The sequence below is a fragment of the Triticum urartu genome, chromosome 5A (genome assembly GCF_056163025.1).
Source record: "Triticum urartu cultivar PI428250 chromosome 5A, HENAU_Tu73, whole genome shotgun sequence".
In the NCBI taxonomy this organism is placed as follows: Eukaryota; Viridiplantae; Streptophyta; class Magnoliopsida; order Poales; family Poaceae; genus Triticum; species Triticum urartu.
In genome coordinates, this window is record NC_141877.1 from 679,706,174 (window position 1) to 679,725,851 (window position 19,678).

Here is a 19,678-nt window from a genome sequence, read left to right on the forward strand (position 1 = left end):
TATAAAAAATGTTCATGGAATTTGAAAATAGGTTCATTGATTTTGATAGATTTTATCGACTTTTAAAAAAGTTCATCAAATTTTAAAAAAAGTTCATCGAATTTCAGAAAAAATTCATAAAATCTGGTGAACTTTTTTCATAGAATTAGAATAAGAAAAAAGAAAAAGAAAAAGAAGAAGAAAAAGAAGGAAGAAGAAGAAGAATAAAAGAAAAGAACAAAGAAAGAACAAAAGAGTGAAGAAGATTAACATGATCACAAAAGGTGAAGTTGCTGGGTGGTTATCGCGTATTGCACTGAATCATACATTAAAGAAGAAGTTCCGTTATCTGAATAATCTTTTTAAATGAGGAGTGGTTGCATCATTTATTGAGTATAAAGATTATTAGGAAGTATAAGATAGATTAGGATTTGGTCATGCCTTGTCTTATACTTCAAGTTGATCTTTATACTTCCATACATATGTCCATAAGGCTCAAGCAATACAACAATAAATATACCACTACATCCCTCTCTCCCTATTAACATGATATCTGCCTAATTGGTCCTAAACCCTAGCCGCCGCCGCTTCCGTACCCGCGTGCCGCCTTTGGAGCAGTCGGCCTCCATGACCGCCGCCGGGGTCGCGCTGCTCGTACCTAGGGTTCATCCGCCGGCCGTGTTGGCCGGCTGCCCTAGAGAGTCTTTTTCCCAAGCCCTTACTCTGGGTTTTTTCGCTCTTTTGCCGGTCATTTTAATCGGCATTTTTTTTTGATTTTTCGATCGATACTTGATCGGTTTGCATTGCCCGCCGCTGCCGTCGACCGAGTGCGCTTCTACTCCGACACCGGCGCGACCGACATGCTCTTCACCGACCCCGGCGGCCTCGCGCGACAGGCGGTTCCTTAAGACCGTCGTCCGCGTGCCGGCCCGCTCGTCGATCTACGCCGGCCGACACCACCTTCTCCGACGAGACACCTGCATCGCCCCTTCTGCCAGCCTCGCGCCATTTGGCAGCCCATCAAAGCCATCGTTTGTGCGCCGGCCCACCTGTCGATCCATGCCACCCGCCTCCGCCGCGTCTGCACGGCGCGGCCCTGCGGTCTGCCACGCAGGCCTCGTCCTCGGCGGCGTCGGGCTGACTACGTCAGGCTCATCGGCTGCCTCAGCTCGGGCACCGGTGCTACGTTGATCGCTCGGGCCTCGCTGCCCGGGCGCCGGTGCTGCTTTGGCAACCCGGGTGCCGGTGCTCACGCGCTCGTCCGCACGACGTCCCGCGTCGTCCCTCACGGCCGGCTTTATCTCGGACTCCGCCACCGGCCCCTCCACCGAGCGGCGTCCCCAACCTCACGCGCGATCGACATGATCACCCGCTCGCCGCCGCGATCCGGCTCATCTATGCCGCGCGACCGACCTGGCGCATCGGTTATGCGCGCCTCCACAGATCCCATGAAAAGCATCCCCAAGTTCAGCGCGCCCCTCCACCGATCGAGCAATGGGCTGTCGCTGCCTCGCCCCGTCGGACCGCAGTGCCGCCGCCCCGTGGTTCTCCTCGCGGCGGCATCTACTCGCGTGTCGCCGCAGCATCGCTCCTACGGGCCGTAGTGCTGCGATACGCAGTCCCAGCCGCCGCCCCGAGGCCGTCGCCGCGGTCGCACCGTCCCGCGCTCCACCGCTGCACCGTCCTTCGGGGCGTAGCGCGGCGGCCCGCGGTCCCCGCCGTCGCCTCGAGCTCTTCCCGGCATCACCCCGACCTGCCTGCCGCCACTGCGTCGCCCCTTCGGGGGGTAGCGTCGCGGCCCGCGGTCCACTCGCCGTTACCGCACGTCGACCTCCCGTGGTATGCGTCGCGTCATCTCCCTTGGCGCAGGAACGCCACCGTACACGCAGGTTTTCGTCACGCTGCGAGGGTTCTTTGCCTACTTTGAGCACCGCCGCCGCCCTCCTAACCTAGCCGTTGCTGCCGCCGTTAGGCCGCCGCCGCCGCTCTTCTTCGGCCGCCGCCGCTACCCCCGTAGACGCCGCCCGTCCACCTCCTATGTCTTCGCCCAGCATCAGCTCATCGCTAGCGTGATCGTCATCTTCCCCGACCACTTTGTCTATTCAGACCACCATTGGTGATATCGGCCCCATGCCGATTGGCGCCACAACCGCCGTCAAGTCTTCTTCTCTGCTGGCCCTCCGACTCCTCGACATGACGTACAGCTCGTGCAGGTCCCAGATGCGCGCCTTCATCCACGATGTGTCCCTGGGCCTGGCAAGCCTGGTCGGTGCTTCGTCAACTTCGTCTTTGTCCGTCTATGCATGCCCAGTGCTGGCAACACCGATGTGTGCCTTCGTCCATGATATGTCCCCGGGTTTGGCAAACCCGTTGCAACGCGTCGTCAATCACATATTCTTCTCGGCGCACCACTACTTCGACACCAGTGCGCCGATGCTAACTCGGCGCCCCCTTGCGCTTGCGGCTCCACGGCAACTTTCTCGACACCGGCCACCCTGAATCAACATCAACCATGGCATTCTTCGCACGGCTACCTTGACCACGGCTCCACCACGCACGCTCTCGGTTACCTCGACAAACGGCACAAAGGGCTACCGCCTTGCTTGAGCAACCACGTCGGTTACCACTCCAGCCACGACTCCGTGTTGCATCGACCGTTACGACCGTGGGGAGTGTCCGTCGGCTTGCCTTTGGATTCTTCTTTTTTTTGCGGGGCAAATAGGAGTTTTATTCCATAATGATAGGGTTACAGTCCAGTGGCAGTAATGCCTCAATACACGGAGGACCACGGTGTAGCCATACAGCAGTAGTACATTCATATCGACTATAACTAGCCAAACGATCTGCTACCCTATTTTGTTCACAGGAAATTTTCTGGGGAATAAACTCCCTATCAATCATCAAAAACTTTATCTCAGCAACTAGATGACCATACGCAAAGCGATCCAGATTATCACCTTTGAGAGAAGCCAATACTGTCGAGGAATTAGACTGCACAATGATCGGGCCTTTAGAGTGTTGTTTCGTTAGTGCCATACCTTGCATCAAAGCGTGAATCTCGGCCTCCAACGCATCATTACAGTTAAATAAGAACCTGCATGCCGCGAAAATAACACTCCCATCATGTCTTCGTAGGACCATACCAGCGGCCGCCGACCCATCAGCCTTTGAAAATGCTCCATCCACCGAGAGGGCCACATGATCCACAGGGGGTTGTGGCCATGGCGGGGGCGGCGGTGAGACCTTGATCACAGGAGATGGAAGTAAATCTTCACATGTCATTTTCCCCTTAATGATTTCCTCTATAATATATATCCTTGACAGCCGCAACGAATTAAAGTAACTCTGCAGAAAATCAACAGATGTTTGAGGTGGAGGAGCTTCTTTACCATGAACCATGTCTGTACGTAAGTTCCAGATCCTCCAAATCAACATGATTATCATATCCCGAACGGTGCCGTTGCATGAAGAAAGCAAACTCAGAAGCCAATCTCTTCCCGTATTAATCAACACGGCCAGGCTCCAGTCTCACCGTCCGCGTCGCTACCGTTGTGACTGCGGGGGGATGTTGAGTATAAGGATTACTAGAAAGTATAGGATAGACTAGGATTTGGTCCTGCCTTGTCTTGTACTCCAAATTGGTCTTTGTATTCCTATATATATATATGCCCACGAGCCTCAAGCATTTTTTCAACAACAAATATTCTACCACATCCCTCTCTCCCTTTTAACAATTTGTACATTACCTTTTATATTTATATTTGTAAAAAAAATCTATTGATCAAGAGGTATGCAAAGGTGCGCCACAACCTCTTGTAAATTTGGACATGGAAGATTTTCGGCCATGGATTAGCTAAAAGAAGTGGATGCATATATAATAGAAGTCGTTATCTTATTCCTTAGTACAGGAGCTAAGCCTTACAGCAACATGAGAGTAGCATCAGTAGTTCAGTACCACTCTTCTGATTGCCCTCGAACAGCATGTATGCAATGCATACAAATTAGGATCAGGTGACACACTTTCCTGTCGATGGAGGCATGTTGCATGGCCCTTATTGCTATATGTGCTAGTATATGCACGAACTGGCTAGACACAGGAGCAAAGATACTCATTGCACTTGATCCGACGCTCTAGCTTGTTGCCCTCCTTGCTCGTGCTCGTCTGCACTTGATCCATTGTGACATAGCTCAGAGGCAGAACTCCATCATCGCCGAACATGTAATGAGGTGGCGGGACTTGGTTGTCCTTCTCAGGCCTCTCTACCATGGCTTGGTGATCCACAAATTGATGATTACTTACCGGAACACAGCGACAACCAGTTGGCGGAAAAGTCGTCTGACATTTCATTAATTGGCCGACTGGACAAGAAGGAAAAATCCTGACCCTGGAGTTGGAGAGGAGGCGGCCGCCGGTAAATGCGGCTTGAAGAGAAAACACTAGCACCATGATAGTAGCAATGCATCTCTTTGTGGAGGACATGGCTAGCTAGTCTCTTGAGATTAATCTATGTCTAGTGGTGTGGGCTTACCTCGAGCAGTATTAATTTATAGTTCTGTATGTCTACTCGGCAGCCATGTGTGCTACCAGATGGACACCAGCACAAGTGTAAAACCGATGTGTTTGGCATGTAGTATTTGATTAGCATTAGCGTACAAGCCACCGCATGTGGAACACTCTAGGTCTTTGTACGTGTACGTAGTGCTAGCGCACAAGCAAAAAATGAAAATAGCTGGCATGTATTTAATCAGCACTAACGTACACACGACCGTATGTGGATCACTTTAGATCTTTGTGTATGTGTGCACGTGGTGTTAGCGTGCAAACTAATCAGCAATGCCACTGACATGTATCTAATCGGCATTAACGTACAAACCAAAACGCGATGGAGAACTCTAGATCCGTGCATAGTGATAGTGGACAATGTTTTTTTTTTGCGCATCGATAGTGGATAGTAGTAGGCAATACATTTGGCAGGTAGTTAATCAGCATTAGTGTACAAACAATGACCGATAGAGCACTCTAGATTTGTGTACGTGTGATAGCGTACACACGCTAATGTGACCAATGCAACCGGCATGCATTTAATCGGCATTAACGTAGAAATCACTATCCCTTGAAAAAAAAACCCATAGAAATCACCATGAAACAGTCCAGATCTGTGTACGTGTAATTTGTGCTTTCGTACAAGTTAAATTTCTTTAAAAGAGACCTGTTGGCCCAATTTGTGTTGTGGCCTTGTGGGCAAGCCCAGATATTGCGTTTGCCATGGAGAGGGAGTTTCTTAACTGTTGGCCCCGTGTCCATACTTGGTGAAAGAAACTGCATCAAATTCTCTGATGAAACACACAGACGTAGGGATGAAAATGGAGTGGAAAGTTTCCGCTTTTCCGGAGGAAAAATAGAAACGGAGAGGAAATGTGAAAACGGAAACGAAAATTTGCAAAATGGAAATGGAAATAGAATTTTTTATGCGAAAACAAAAACAAAAATGGAATGGTGTTTTCGGTGAAACACACGTGAAAACGGAACTTTCCGTTTCTGTTAATATGTAATTTCTGTTTCTACTATAGGTCCATGACTGCTTTGTAGCCCAACTACAAAACAACATACAATGACACAATGAGTAGAATGAGCAGAATGTATCATTTGAGTACCAATTTTTACTACAACACACATACTCAGCTAGACTCTATACGAAATTGTCATGTACTACTACAATACTACCATATGTTACGAACACAACCATATCATTTTGTAGACATGTTAAGAATTACATCAAATTGTTTGTTTTTTGTCTGTATTTCTCTATGATTCAAGAGGGTTTTAAGTTCCGGTCAACACACAGTTTTGTTTCCGTGTCCGCTCTGTATTTGCTCCATGTTTGTTTCCGGTAGTATCTGTTTCCGTGTTCGTTTACGGGGTTTCTGTATTCGTTTCCTTTTCTGTAAAAAATATATGAAAACAAATATGATAACACCCAGTTCCATCCGTTTCCGCGCGGTTCTCATCCCTACACAGACAAACGAATGAACAAACCCTAGACAGATATCTGATTGTATGTGAACCGATCTATGGTTGAATGGTTAGGAAGACAATGGTATCCGCTGGATCTATTTCAGCTTTTCCGACGATGTGCGTTCAAGATGATGTGCTGTCTCAGTCTCTCGGAGGTGCTCATATGTGTAGTGTGTGCGTGCATGCGTTTATAGGGATAATGTATGTACACATGTATGAGCATAGGCGTTTGTACTGTGTTCGAAAAAGACATGATTGGGTAGAAAGAGACGATGCTGCCGCTGCGATTCTTGGGCTCTCTCCTCTTCTCCTTGCATTACCGGATGCAATCGGCGTCCCTTTGGTAACTGGATTCAGAATTATTGCTCGCTTTGCTATATTGTTCAAAGCCACGTTAAACGTGGGATTGCCGGAACTTCCAATCATCTCGTCGAATAGTATCAGCTACTTGATGTTTAATCATCACCCTCCTCTTAATCATTGAGAGGGCACACACGTTAGTGCGTGACCCCCTCCCCTTAACGTTATTCTTTTGGCCAGTTAGGTTGTTAGATCAAACCAAGTGTGTCGTGCTATAGATTTATTGCAGGAATTAACCTAGCTAGCTTAGGTGTGATAAAAGGAAAACGTTTGCTACACTTGCAACAGTAATTCTGAAACAAAAGATGCGTATGACCGTTATTCTAAATCTCTTTTGGTTTGTGGCCTCCAGGTCAGCTAATTCGGCACGCAGACACGAATGGATATGATACTCGAGGGGAGCTAAGTTGGTGTGCGGATACTTCAGTGCAACAAGCTGCTATCTATTCTAAATCTATTTTGGGTGGTGATCTTCAGGCTCAGAAGTTCAAAGTAGTTCCGAAAGTACTGAATCTCTTTTGCTAAATGCTACTTAAGCTTGATGATTAGCTCTACTGGTGGTTCTCTGAAGGCATGTTGGGCATTGATTGACAGGAACACCGACGAATCTGGTTTTGGATTTGTCAACTAGAGGTATGACTATTATTGAAATTCGAAATTACTTGTACCTGAAGCAATTCTGAAGTTATTTTGGAGACCTGCACAATATTAACATACATGAAATTTCGCTCAAAACATGGCTCGACTGCTCAGGCTGAATAGGAATTTAAGTCTCAGAATATGAATTTAGGTCTCAGCACTGTTATACAAGAGATGTAGACAAATCCAAGACAAGTAATATGGATGAGTACCATATACAAGTTTCACATCGACCTATGCCTGGACTAATTTGCCACAGACTGGATTTTGGACCACCGTTGTGTTCACCAGCTAGCTTTAGAGCAACTCCAACGCGTCAACTCAAACCGTCACGTGCTTTGTCTGTTTTTTGTTCGTTTAAATCGGCTGCAGGGACGTTAGTGTCTGTTTTTTCATTTGGGTCGGCACGTGCACCCAGTGCGAACCCGACCCAAATTGTTTAAATGCGGACTTAAAGAAAAGCAATCACGTTCAAACTTAAACTTAATTAAACATTAAAACCGGTGAGTCGCCGGCCAAAGTCCACATTTACATTAATTAAACATAAAACAAAAAAGTCTATGCCGCCGCGCATGCAACCCTAGGCATCCTGGTCGTTCGAACCAACGTTGGCAAGGTCGGCCAACGCTGGTGTGGTGCTCCTGGACGCCGCGGCGGCGTTGCTCCTCATGCTCGAGGGCAAACCACACCTCCCAATCGGGAGAGCCCGACGTGTACGCCGGCATCCGACGGTGCTCCGGCGTGAGGAGCTCCTGCCGCCTGCGCGGATCCTCGGCGTGCGCATGCTGTGACCGCGGCACCGGTATCAGCTGCGGATCCAGATGCCAGTCGTGCGGTAACTTGACGTCTGGGTAAGACAATGGCTGCCTGTAAAGCCAGTGTCACCGCATCTGGTACACCGGAATGTGTAGGCACTGCCTGGTAAGGCGGGCAAGCTCCGAGGGTGGCGGCGGAGAAAGCATCGAGGGCGAATCTCCCATTGCTCTTGCCGGAGCCTCTGAAGAAACCCATGGCTAGGGTTTAGTTGTCGCCGGCGAGGGAGCGCGTAGGGGGCTAGATATGAACGGACGGTGGAAGTAGATGAACACCCCCCCCCCCCCACCCCCGCACGTGGCACTCGTGGATTAAAAAAGGAGATGATATACGTAGGCAACTAGTGCTACTCGCCCCAGCTTGTGGTAAGTTGGGCGCCGATTAGTGAATAGTTTGTGGCAGTTTCGGTCACTGCAGTGTTTCCTACTCTCTCCTTTTTGGTTTATAGGGTTTATCTCAAAATTTTAGTTTTTCCATTTTATAAGGCTCAGTTTGGTTGTTCCCCATCACATGTTCAGACTTCAAAATACGTTAAATCATTGCATGCAAGTATTAAGAGAAAACTGACCAATGCATGCACTTTATGCATGCATGCATTGCAATTAATGCATTCGTAAACATAATTTTTTGAGGAAAACAACAGCATTAATTGGAAGAAAATTTCGTGAACACCGGCTGCAAAGCCCATCCTGTGCGTATCCCTGCTCAGATTCGTCCACGTGTCCTCTCCTTACATCCGACCGCCGCAGTTCATTCCGATCCGTTCGCTCCTTCCGTCGGCTCGGGAGCGCTCGCTCGGCTCCAAATACGTGCGATCCCGGCTCCCTCACGAGGCAAGGCCGGCTGAGGCGGAGGCCCACATAGTCGGCCCTTTTGTCTCGCAGTCGCCCGGTTCCAAGCCTCCGCGTCTTTCGTCCGCCGCCGTCGTCGCCGCCGCTGATGGAAGGCACGGTGTGCCCAAACCAAGGTGATCCCGTCTCCGGCGCCGGCCTCTCACTCCCCCACGCGCACCTCCATCTCGCCCAATTCAGAACTGGTGACCCCCTCCCTTGCAAGTCTGAAAGTTTGTGTTTCCTTTTGGCTGTTAGCATGCAATTAGCTCCTTCAGGTAAGAGGTTTGATTTGCTAATCGTACACGACCACATGTTAATCACATATTTTGATTAAACTGGGACGAACGAAGTGCAACCTAGCCAGCTCGTACTTGATCGGATTGTTTGATTCGCTCAGTCGAGCTACAAAATCAATTGCATCACTAGTTTCAGAGTAAAGAAAGTGTAGTTTCAGACCGAAGGGTGTTTATCTTACAGGAGGACGAACTGTACATTATTTTGCTATACGTCTGACAACTATCTGACCAAACTCACATGCTAATAATTCAATGCGATTTGTGCATGTCTTTGCAGTCGTGAAAGAGAAGTTTTCAAATTGGCAAGGATCCCCCCTGGTCCAACTAGCTAAGATGGTAGAAAAGGGAACAAAGAGCAAACAGGAGGTCACCTACTCATGCAGCAGTCATGCTTCGCCATCATTCTACTGGACGAAGACCCCGAAGTACGCCGCTGGAACAAGACAACTGACGCCATGGAAACAACATCAATAATTCCTGATGAGTAGACTTAAAAGTAGGATTTTGAGATATTACAAATCTGGAGTAGACTTCGTGACAAATCGTGTACTAGTATATAGCTGATTGCTCTCTCTGACAATTTCCAACTATAATGTACAGTTGTACATTGTATCTTTTTTCATCTAAGATATATATGAATGAGGTGCTCGACCTCGAAGATTTAAATCAGAGGTCTGGAAATCTGAAACTATCGCAGGTGCTCGGCCTTGAAGATTTAACACTTAACACATGCTGTCGCATAATCAATGCAATCTCATAGAAATGCAGAAATGATGAAAAACCATACTCAATGTAGTACAAAATTATACCCAAACATTCTAAATGAAGACAAAATTCAGTCTACTACAGTGCATCAATTATAATTCATAGATACACCAAATGACATCAAAAAAATTGTACTCCTTATAGGCTGCCAATAATACTAATCATCAAAAGGTAACTTTCTAGCAGCCGAGGACAATGTGGCATCCTGCTCAACCCCAAGTAAAAGACTTGTAAATCCGCCTTGGATAGATGGAGCAGACATGGTTGAAGGTTGCCCATACACATCATTTGCAAAGGTTAGCATTGTGGCATTAGCGTATCTGCCTTGGATCAACGGTGCAGCCATGATCGAAGATCGCCCTCGCCCATAGACATCATTTGAAAATTTTGGCATGGTATTAGTAATGTCAATACTACCAGCATTCACATCCTGTATCATAGAATATGAAATTGTTCATAAAACATGCAAGTCAAATATGAAAAGGGGATACTGACTCTGAGTCAAATGGTTTACCATCATTTCCTTCGGATCAATGCCGCCATCCCTATTCTGTACTACATTTTTTCGATTTTCTCCTAAAGACAGACATATGAATTGAAAGAAAAGTAAAAGGATTAACAATAGAAGTATAGAATGGAAAAGGCTTGCTAGAATGGGTAGGATCGGTACCTTTCTTTTTAGCACTTTTATTTTTCTTCCCTTTCTTTTTTTCGAGGGAGATGGTTGCCCTTTACGCTTTGCGCCTTTTACCACCTGAGGAACTCTGAATGATATTGTACCATTTATTGTGTTTGTAGCACACTCAGCCGAAACTAGCGGAACCTCGCTGGATTTTTCCTCCATCTTGCTAAGAGTGTTATCTGCTTCCAAGTCTAACTTATCTATAGCTTTCTCGAAATCATCAAGTAGTTGTTTTGACCGAGTACAGTTCAATGCAACTGATGTAGCCTTCCTTGAGATACGTGCAGCTTGTGTTTTCAAGCTTTCCTCCTCGGATCCTTGTTTTTCAACATAAAATCCTCTTTTCGCATATTTTGTCCATCTTCCTAGTATATATTGTGGTGGCAAAATGAAAACATCATTCATATTGAAGACTTTGAATGCATGCTTGCACAATATACCTGCAAGATATGGATGTCATATTTCATCAAGTTGTATTACAGAGCAAATTGCATCATAAATTCTGTATATATACCTATGGATTCGAACTTTCTGCAACAACATGTAATAGTTGTGTCCGTGGTATTGAATGTAACTTTTGCTCCATGCTCGCTGTTCATATGTGTGACCATATATGTCAACACCGGACCGTCGGTTTGTAATAGTTTACAAGAGAATGAAAATTGGCTTTTGAATTCTGTTTCAAATTCTGAATACATCCGCCTTGTATATGATTCAGATGCGGTCTTTAGCAAAGGAAAATTTGGACTGTAAGCAACAGGTTTCTTTCGACGCGAACTAAAATCTGCATCCAACTCATTTTCACGAAGACTTCCAGAAACCTTCTCACATTCTACAAGGAGTTCTGAAAGACCAAGTCTCCTACGAAATATTTGCTTGAATACATTATTCATACCTTCACTCCTTTGAGTCGAGTTCATATCAGCTGTAAAAGAGTCACGATAGACAGCAGCCCACTTTTCCCTCAACTCATACAGCTTTTTCATCCATTCATTGTCCTCAAGGTTGTATTGATCCAACAATTCAAACCATTTTTTATTGAAGTAAATTCTGACCTATCTTCATAGACACATTTCTTAAAATCAGGTAAAAACTTCTCAGGATGCTCATGAATTACATGCCCATGATGTTTTGCAGCATTAAGATAAATGTGCCACAAACAAAGCCGATGACTTGTATTTGGGAACACATATGCAATTGCTCCGTCCATGGCCTTGTCCTGATCAGTGAAAATAGTGCTCGGATGCTTGCCTGACATCGCTGTTAAAAATGTTTCAAAGAGCCAAACAAATGAATCGATACTCTCATTAAATATCAGCGCGGCACCAAAAATTACTGTCTGCTTGTGATGGTTGGTACCAATGAATGGAGCAAAAGGCATTTCAAACTTGTTAGTCTGAAAAGTGGTATCAAATGATACAGCATCCCCAAAACATGTGTAATCCATGATAGACTGACCATCTGCCCAAAAGAAATTAGCTATCTGGCCATCAACTTGATCTATCTGAATGGCATAAAAATGTAGGATCCTCTCTTTGCTTATTTTTCAAGTATTCCAACAGTGTCTGTGCATCATTTGATTCTAAATACTTCTTGCGCTCGCGACCAATCTCATTATTGCAGTCCATCTTTGAGAATGGTACTTTGTCAGGTCCTCCGTAAAATGCTACCATAAAGTCATATACCTGGGATGACTTCATCCCGGCTTCCCGTACCTGGCCAATTAGATGTCTATCCGCTTCTATAACACATCTTTGGGACCTCAGCTTGTGCACCTTATTGGGACTAGCAAGATAATGATTGTGCTCGGTTATAAGCTTTTGCACTGTCCAAATACCGTCCTTGTTGACACTAAACTGAATACGAGCCTCACAACCTGTCCTTGTAGTGTCCTTAGATGATTGGGTATCTCGATGGCCTTCGTTACTGCAAACTATATATTTTCGAGATATACTTTTATCACCTCGTCGCTTTGTGTGACTTTTTCTGACACTGAACCCAACCTTGGCGGCATATGCGTTGTACATATCATAAGCGCTGTCCTCTGAATCGAAAGCCAATCCAACTTTTGGAACAATCAACGTTTGTCCAACTTTATCAATCGCCTGCCATACAATGAGTCCAGAGTTAAATTTATATTACCATAATTTGATGTGGGAAAATGTTTTTCTCATGCACTTTGTGAATTTGTTTTCCTAAGCTTACTGAAGAACACATATTAATTTTGAGCAGTCATTTGCCAAGTAATCAGTGCATAGTACAGTACTAGAGTACGATGATCTTATGCCGACTGTCTGAATAGGATATCGCTTTTCAACCCGTACCTGCATTCTTTGCTCTACACCGGCGACCCCGTCGTCCTGCTGACCTCCTTCTTCAGGGCGGTGGTCGTATCCTCCCGGACTCCTCCTCCTGACATGACGTGTGGGGCCTGCAAGTTCATGGCGTGCGCACAACCATTCTCATCCGCGAGATTTATGCAGGACAAGTCGTCGGCAGTGCCACCGTGGTCCGTCATGGCCGCTCCCGTCCTTCTTGACGGTACTGCAGCTTCAAACTGCGGCAGCCATGAATATCCTTCTAGGCTGATGCGGCCATGCGAAGGAGAGGATGATGATGCGTTTGGGCGTGAGGCAAACATAGTTGTGCTCTCCCCCGGCGGAGTGAGTGCCGGACCAGGGTTCCCTCGGTCGCCACCAGTCTCATCTGCCATGATCAGATCGCCGCTATTCAAGGGAAGCAGATGCTATCAATCACAAGTATGTGTATCTAATTGAAAAGGCATAACGACGGGAGCTGATTGCCTGCAGTTTTTGCAGCCGAGCGGAGCCCAGGGAGGCGGGATCGCACGTATTTGGAGCCTAGCGAGCGCTCCCGAGCCGACGGAAGGAGCGAACGGATCGGAACGAACGGCGGCGGTCGGATGTAAGGAGGGGACACGTGGACGAATCTGGCCAGGGGTACGCATAGGATGGGCTTTGCAGCCGGTGTCCACGAAATTTTCTTCCCATTAATTGTGTGTTTTTGCAAACTACAAAAATATTCCACCACTCATCATCTACCTTGGTTGGTGAGATTTTTGAATTGAGCCTTATAAACCGGAAAAGAGGGCATACATGGGTGAAAAATATGTCTGATTTCTTTAGAGTTACGCTTTACACGTGCGTGCAAAACGTGCATAGGACCGTGACGGCCCCGTGAACAATATTTGCTAGCTATTAATTACAACATTCTTCTGGTCATCGAAATTTAGTTCCCGTCTTTAATGAGCAAGCAAGGTTCACATGCATGTGGAGTGGAGTAGGCATGGACAAACAAAGGACACTCCTACATTCATACGCCAGAAAACAAATGATGAGATCCTACTCCACTTTCATTCATTGAAACCCACACCTTTCTTGACACATGACATTGGATTGGATGCACTATCTAACCTACTGCCCCCATTAATTCATTCCCATGAAGTCCAACCCACCAACATAAATCTCCTCACCTTCTCCACAACTTCATCACAATAAACGTTGAACCCCACACAAACACTACTAGTAGTACTTCCCCGGCCGTCTCAAACATTCGCCATGCAGCGCCGCGCTCAGTATGGCAGCTCCGGCGAACTCGACGTATTTGGAGCGACGCGCTACTTCGACGGCCTCACCGACCTTGCTGACGGCCCGGTCACTGTCAGGTGGCCTATGCATCACCAGGAGGAAAGCTACCGCAGCACCCAGGAGCTGGGAGCCAAGACCAACTACAACCTCCCCGCCTTCTCCGGCTCCCTTGTGTCGCCGGCGGGGAGCTTTCGTAAGAATCCGCCAGGGATCCACGATGAGCCGTACCAGGTCTCCTCCTCGTCTTGTTCTCATGCTTGCAATCATGATTTGGGTGTGGTGGTGGGGGATAGGAGGCTGCAAGGCGTTCGGGTAGTGAGGGGGGCCAGCGGGGACGAGGAGAGGTGGGTGGTGAGATGCGGCGGACATGCTTTGGAAGATCAACACCATGTCGTCCATGAGAAGATTGCTGGCTCCAAATCAAGTGATGATCATCAGGTGGAAAAAGCGGAAGATGACCATGAGAAGATTATTGTTGATGTGAAACTGAGCGATGGCCATCAGGTGGAAGATGGCAATGATTGGGGCAGCGACACTAGCTCTGATCTATTTGAGTTGGATTTTCAAGATGTGAATACTGGCTAAATGGATCCAACTATACTGCCATTAACCGAGGACTAAAAGGTTAGCATCTAGTGAATGAATTTTTGGATAATGATCTTGTTCGTTAGTGACGTAAAAGTTTAAGCTTGCAGCGGTATGTTAGAGCCTCTCCAGCAGATCCCCAAAAGTTATATATAGAAAGAGATTTTCTGATTTAAGGAATTAACCCCTATCTAGCAGAACCCTCAAACATTTAGTTCTTGAAATTATAATAACTTGCCGTCCCTGAAAAGCCACCCCTAGATTTTTTTTTTGTTTCGCCGGTTGTGGCATTCTGTTATTTTCAGATTTTCATTTTGATTCTTGCTCATGCTGTGAGCTGTACTGGATTGCAGACCTTGTTTCACTTTGGTTCGTTTAAATAAAATGTCCGTATGCATCATTCTGATGCAGAGGCCGGGGGATGTTCTCCTTTTTAAAAAGAAAAGAAAAGAAGGGCAACTCTCAGAAAATTTAAGCAGCCAGCTCACCCCTCTCAGCCCTGAGCCACGCCACCGGAATCACTCCCCTCCCCACCCTCTCCATCACCTTCTCCTCTGTCGGTGGCATCGGAAACGGCCGTTTTCGTCGGTGTCGCAAAGCTTCAGCCTATCGCCGGCGAGCCACGATGTGGCTGCAATCAGAGACATATGAACTTGGCCCCATCCCCCGTGCATCCATCAGTTTATTGTGAAGATGAATGTACCCTCATGGTTAGATATGGCAGCAATATTCCTTATTTTCCTTCGATAATAGAAAGTAACTAATCTGTCTTCATTTCAGATGAAGTGGAAACGATAAAATACCAAATGACTAGTGTATGGATGCTGCTCTAGATGTTCTTTTCCCAGCACTTGACTGAAGACAGGCCAGTAGCAAAGAGAACAATATATAATAGCGAACGATTTTTCATGGTACTAGATTTGTGTCATCAAGACTTGGTTGATTATAGAGATTTGTTTTTAAGTGTACCATTTGACAAATGTTGTGTTGCTAAAATGGTATTGTAACCCAAAGACGCTATGTTATACTTTGTGATTGTTATCATTCGCAAATCAGCCTTCATAATTGTTTGTAGAAGAATGCAAGAGTTTTGTTGCCTATGGATCTTATTCATTAGGGATAAGTATATTTTTCATGCTCGAACTCTGGCGATAGTATAGAAATCGTCCCTCAACTCCCAAACCACTAAAACTCAGTCCCTCAACTATTTAAACCGGATATTTATCGTCCCTCGCGACGCTTAAAGTGGTTTTGCTATGACGCGGACCCGGTTTTGACTAAAACCGTTCACGTGGCCTGGTTTTGATTGAAAATGTGACAGTAATGTGTAATCTAGTTCATCATTTACAGTACATGCGACAGTAAATGTGCAGTAATATTCTGGATGTCTGCTTCAAGTTCAAATGTGACAGTAAATATGCAGTCTAGTTCATCATTTACAGTCAATGTTACATCTGGTGCTGCAAGTTCTCGAGTTGGAGGAAATAAAAGAGCAAAGAAAGTCCCAGCAAAACTACTGGACCATTATACCTGTACTCATGTTTGTGGTTATCCCTTGTGATTATGTCAGAATTCATGTATGTGGTTGCTTCTAAGACTAATCAGTACTATTTCTCATTTACTTCGTCTGACTTTGAGAATTCCGTTGTGGTTTGCTTGTAAGACTAATCAGTACTATATTTGTGGTTATGTCAGACTATGAACAAGTGAACAATCTGCTATGTCTTCAGTTTACACAATGGTCTAAAATCATGTGAACAATGTGCTATGAATCCCATTCAGTTTATACAATGATCTGAAACTGAAACCATCGAGTTAGCATACAATTTGCTGTTACCAAACTGGACAAACATGCGACTGAGATGCTCTGAGCAAACCCAATTTTTCATAAATAACATAGGTCAGATTACATGGTGGTCAAAACCAGGCCACATGGACGGTTTTAGTCAAAACCGGGTTGACGTCATACCAAAATCACTTTAAGCGTCGCGAGGGACGAAAAGTATCCGGTTTAAATAGTTGAGGGACTGAATTTTAGTGTTTTCTGAGTTGAGGGTCGATTTCTATACTATCGCCAGAGTTCGAGGACGAAAAATATACTTATCCCTATTCGTTAGAATAGGAGCAAGCCTTACAACAACATGAGTTGCATCAGTACCACTCTTCAGATCGCCTGGAACAACAACAAATTTATTAAGATCAATGGCATACTCTCATGTGTATGGAGGTACGTTGTATGGCCCTTATTGCTATATATGCTACTACACTTACGAGCTAGCTACTCGCAAACTTGCCGACACAGAAGTAAACATACTCATTGCGCTGGAATCAGCACTCTAGCTCGTTGTCCCCCTCTTGTATGCGCTGGCTGCTTCTTGATCATTTCTAATATAGTAGCTCAGAGGCCGAAAGGTACCATCCTCGACGGTATGTTGGGGCAGGACATGGCTGCTCTTCGTGGGCCTCACCACAAGTTTTGGTGATCCACAAGTCGAAGATTGCTCTCTGGCTCGCACTCGCAAAAAAATGGACCCTTAAATCATACATATAAATAACCATCTAGACAAGGGTCCCATACGTCAGGGAACATGGGGCCTCCATCAACGGTTGCTTGAAGTGATACCACCTGCACCAACACCATGATAGTAGCAATGAATCTCTTTGTGGACGACATGGCTTGCTAGGGTCGCTCTCTTTGGGTTAATTATGAGTCTTTGTCTATCTATGTACTCCCTCCTTTCCGAATTACTTGTCGCAGATATGAATGTATCTAGATGTATTTTAGTTCTAGATACATCCATTTCTGCGACGAGTAATTTGGACCGGAGTGAGTAGTTGGTTAGGGCATGGGCTCACCTCAGCCAATGGTAATTTATAGTCTCATATGTCTATTTGGTGCAGATGTGCGCTGTTAGATGGACACCAACACAAGTTATTAAGCAATCCATTTGGCAAGTATTTGATCAGCATAAAGGTAGTACAAACCACCACGTATATAGAGTACTCTAGATATGTGTACGTGTACGTAGTGCTAGCGCATAGGTGAAAAAAGCATTGCAACTTGCGTATATTTTGATCGGCATTAACGTACAAACCATCACCACCTACAGAGCACTCTAGATCTGTGTAAGTGTGCCTGGTGCTACCGCACAAGTGAAAAAGTGATGCAGTTGCTTTGGGTAGGGTGTGGATACTCCTGTACTTTTGTTTTATTTCTTTGATCTGTTTTTTTTATAAAAGGGTCTCCTCATCACCTTGTATCGGTTCGGTTGTGTAAGCCTTTTTAAGCAAAAAGTGATCAAGTTGGCATTTATATTGATTGATATTATAACATACAAGTCATTGCCTTTGGAGCACTCTAGAGCAAGGTACATGCATGTTGTGCTAGCATACAAGTAAAAAGACAATGCTGTTGGTTGGCATTAACATAAAAACCACATATGGCTGTGTGCGTCATGATGATGCAGAGGCCGGGATATCCTCTATGTGCTGGAGCTTGATAATGAGCAAGACCTTGATGTTGATGAGTCTATCATTTCTGTCTACTTTTTTTTTGAATTGTGAATGAGTGTAGGAGGGTTTCCATCATTGTTGTCTACTAGTCTACCATTTATTTCTTATATGCCAAGGGCCTATTATTTTGTGTCATGTAGCTACCAATTTGTTGCTATCTAATCCGTTATTAAAGTTTTTATTATGCTTGTATCTGTTTGAAATTAAGAAAATATATGATTTGTATTATAGTAACATCCACGCCATCCGTATTCAACAACACATGTATTCGTATTTGCAGTTTTTTCAAAATAGGAAGTTAATTTTCTCTTTTCAATTGCTTTATTTGTCCTCAGTTAATGAGATGCGCAAATAATCATGCCTGATGTTCGGTACTTGTATCACTATTAATTGACATAATTAAAGGCGTTACCATTTAATTACTCTGCCGAAGTGTGCCTGAAGCTTTGAAGTCTATTAACCAACTATTATTGCATGAGGCTCACAATCTAGTCTATACTACGCTAATGATTGCATAGTTTTGCCTGCTACAGTATGTTTGTATGAAACCCTCTGCTGTTCATTATGCTCCCTAAGACTTTAATTGAGGCACATAATGGCCAACTGCTTGCTTACTTATTCGCAACATGCTGTCTAAATTTGTAACTTGTCTATGTTTTCGATTGGGCCCCAACATCATGCTCCTCTGGTGAGCTAAGAGGGATTTCTGTATGCAGGCTGCACAGACTATCTTTTTTATAATTTTTAAAATATCACCTGCTTATGCTTCATGACGTGTAACATTTTTTTTGAAAGTGACGTGTAACATTATTGTTAGTCCTGTTTTGCCATGTAGTACAAATTAGTCTCTTGTTCGCTTCACTGTTGTAACTATATTTTTGCCCTAGTCATGTGTACTTACAGAAACATTTCAGGATGAAGTGATATCAATACAAAGATCTGCGAGCAGTGCGACATGGTCGTTACCGAATGATTATGGATTGGAATTGGAATGTGCTGATGTTCTCAAGCATCAACTAGAGGTGGCAAGACAACGTCTACATGATTGTCAACGTATAATCAACAAGTTGAGACTGGACATGCAGGTATTAGATGCAGGAGTCAAAAAAATGAAACAAGACACTGAGATAACCATGAAGGAATTGGAGATTTTGCAGACTAAAATTTGTGCTATCTGAATCCGGCCAATCCTATTTTCTGAAGAGATTATAGTTCAATTGGAGTTAAGTTGATGCGCGTCCATGATGTATGAGCTGTATTTGCCCAGTGTATGTAATTTGCTGTTTGTGTATGCTTTATTATCACCTGTGCTGAACCATCACTACTAGGGAAAAGCCTATACACAGAATCTTACCAGCAGCGCGCTTTAAAATCAGGCGCTACTGCTAAGTAGCAGTAGCGCGGGCCATGGAAACTCGCTGCTGAAACAAGTTTATCAGTAGCGAGTGCACTCCAAGAAGCGCTAGTGCTAAAATTCCCACGACGCCGCCGCGAGGCCAGTTATAGCAGCAACGCGTTAAAATAAACAGCGCTACTGCTACGTAACGTAGCAGCAGCGCATTCAGGCAATAATCGCTACTGCTAAATTA

At 45.2% G+C, this 19,678-nt stretch overlaps 1 protein-coding gene and 1 pseudogene across 1 annotated transcript; one reads left to right on the forward strand and one right to left on the reverse strand.

Moving 5' to 3' along the window:
* Positions 1-5,984: 5,984 nt before the first annotated feature.
* On the reverse strand, positions 5,985-12,901 carry LOC147974087 (protein FAR1-RELATED SEQUENCE 5-like; annotated as a pseudogene).
* A 946-nt stretch (positions 12,902-13,847) lies between these two features.
* Positions 13,848-16,127, forward strand: LOC147974088 (uncharacterized). Its single transcript, XM_087525168.1, has one exon. The coding sequence runs from the start codon at positions 13,962-13,964 to the stop codon at positions 14,574-14,576; it is 615 nt and encodes a 204-aa protein (XP_087381294.1). The 5' UTR covers positions 13,848-13,961; the 3' UTR covers positions 14,577-16,127.
* Positions 16,128-19,678: the final 3,551 nt, after the last annotated feature.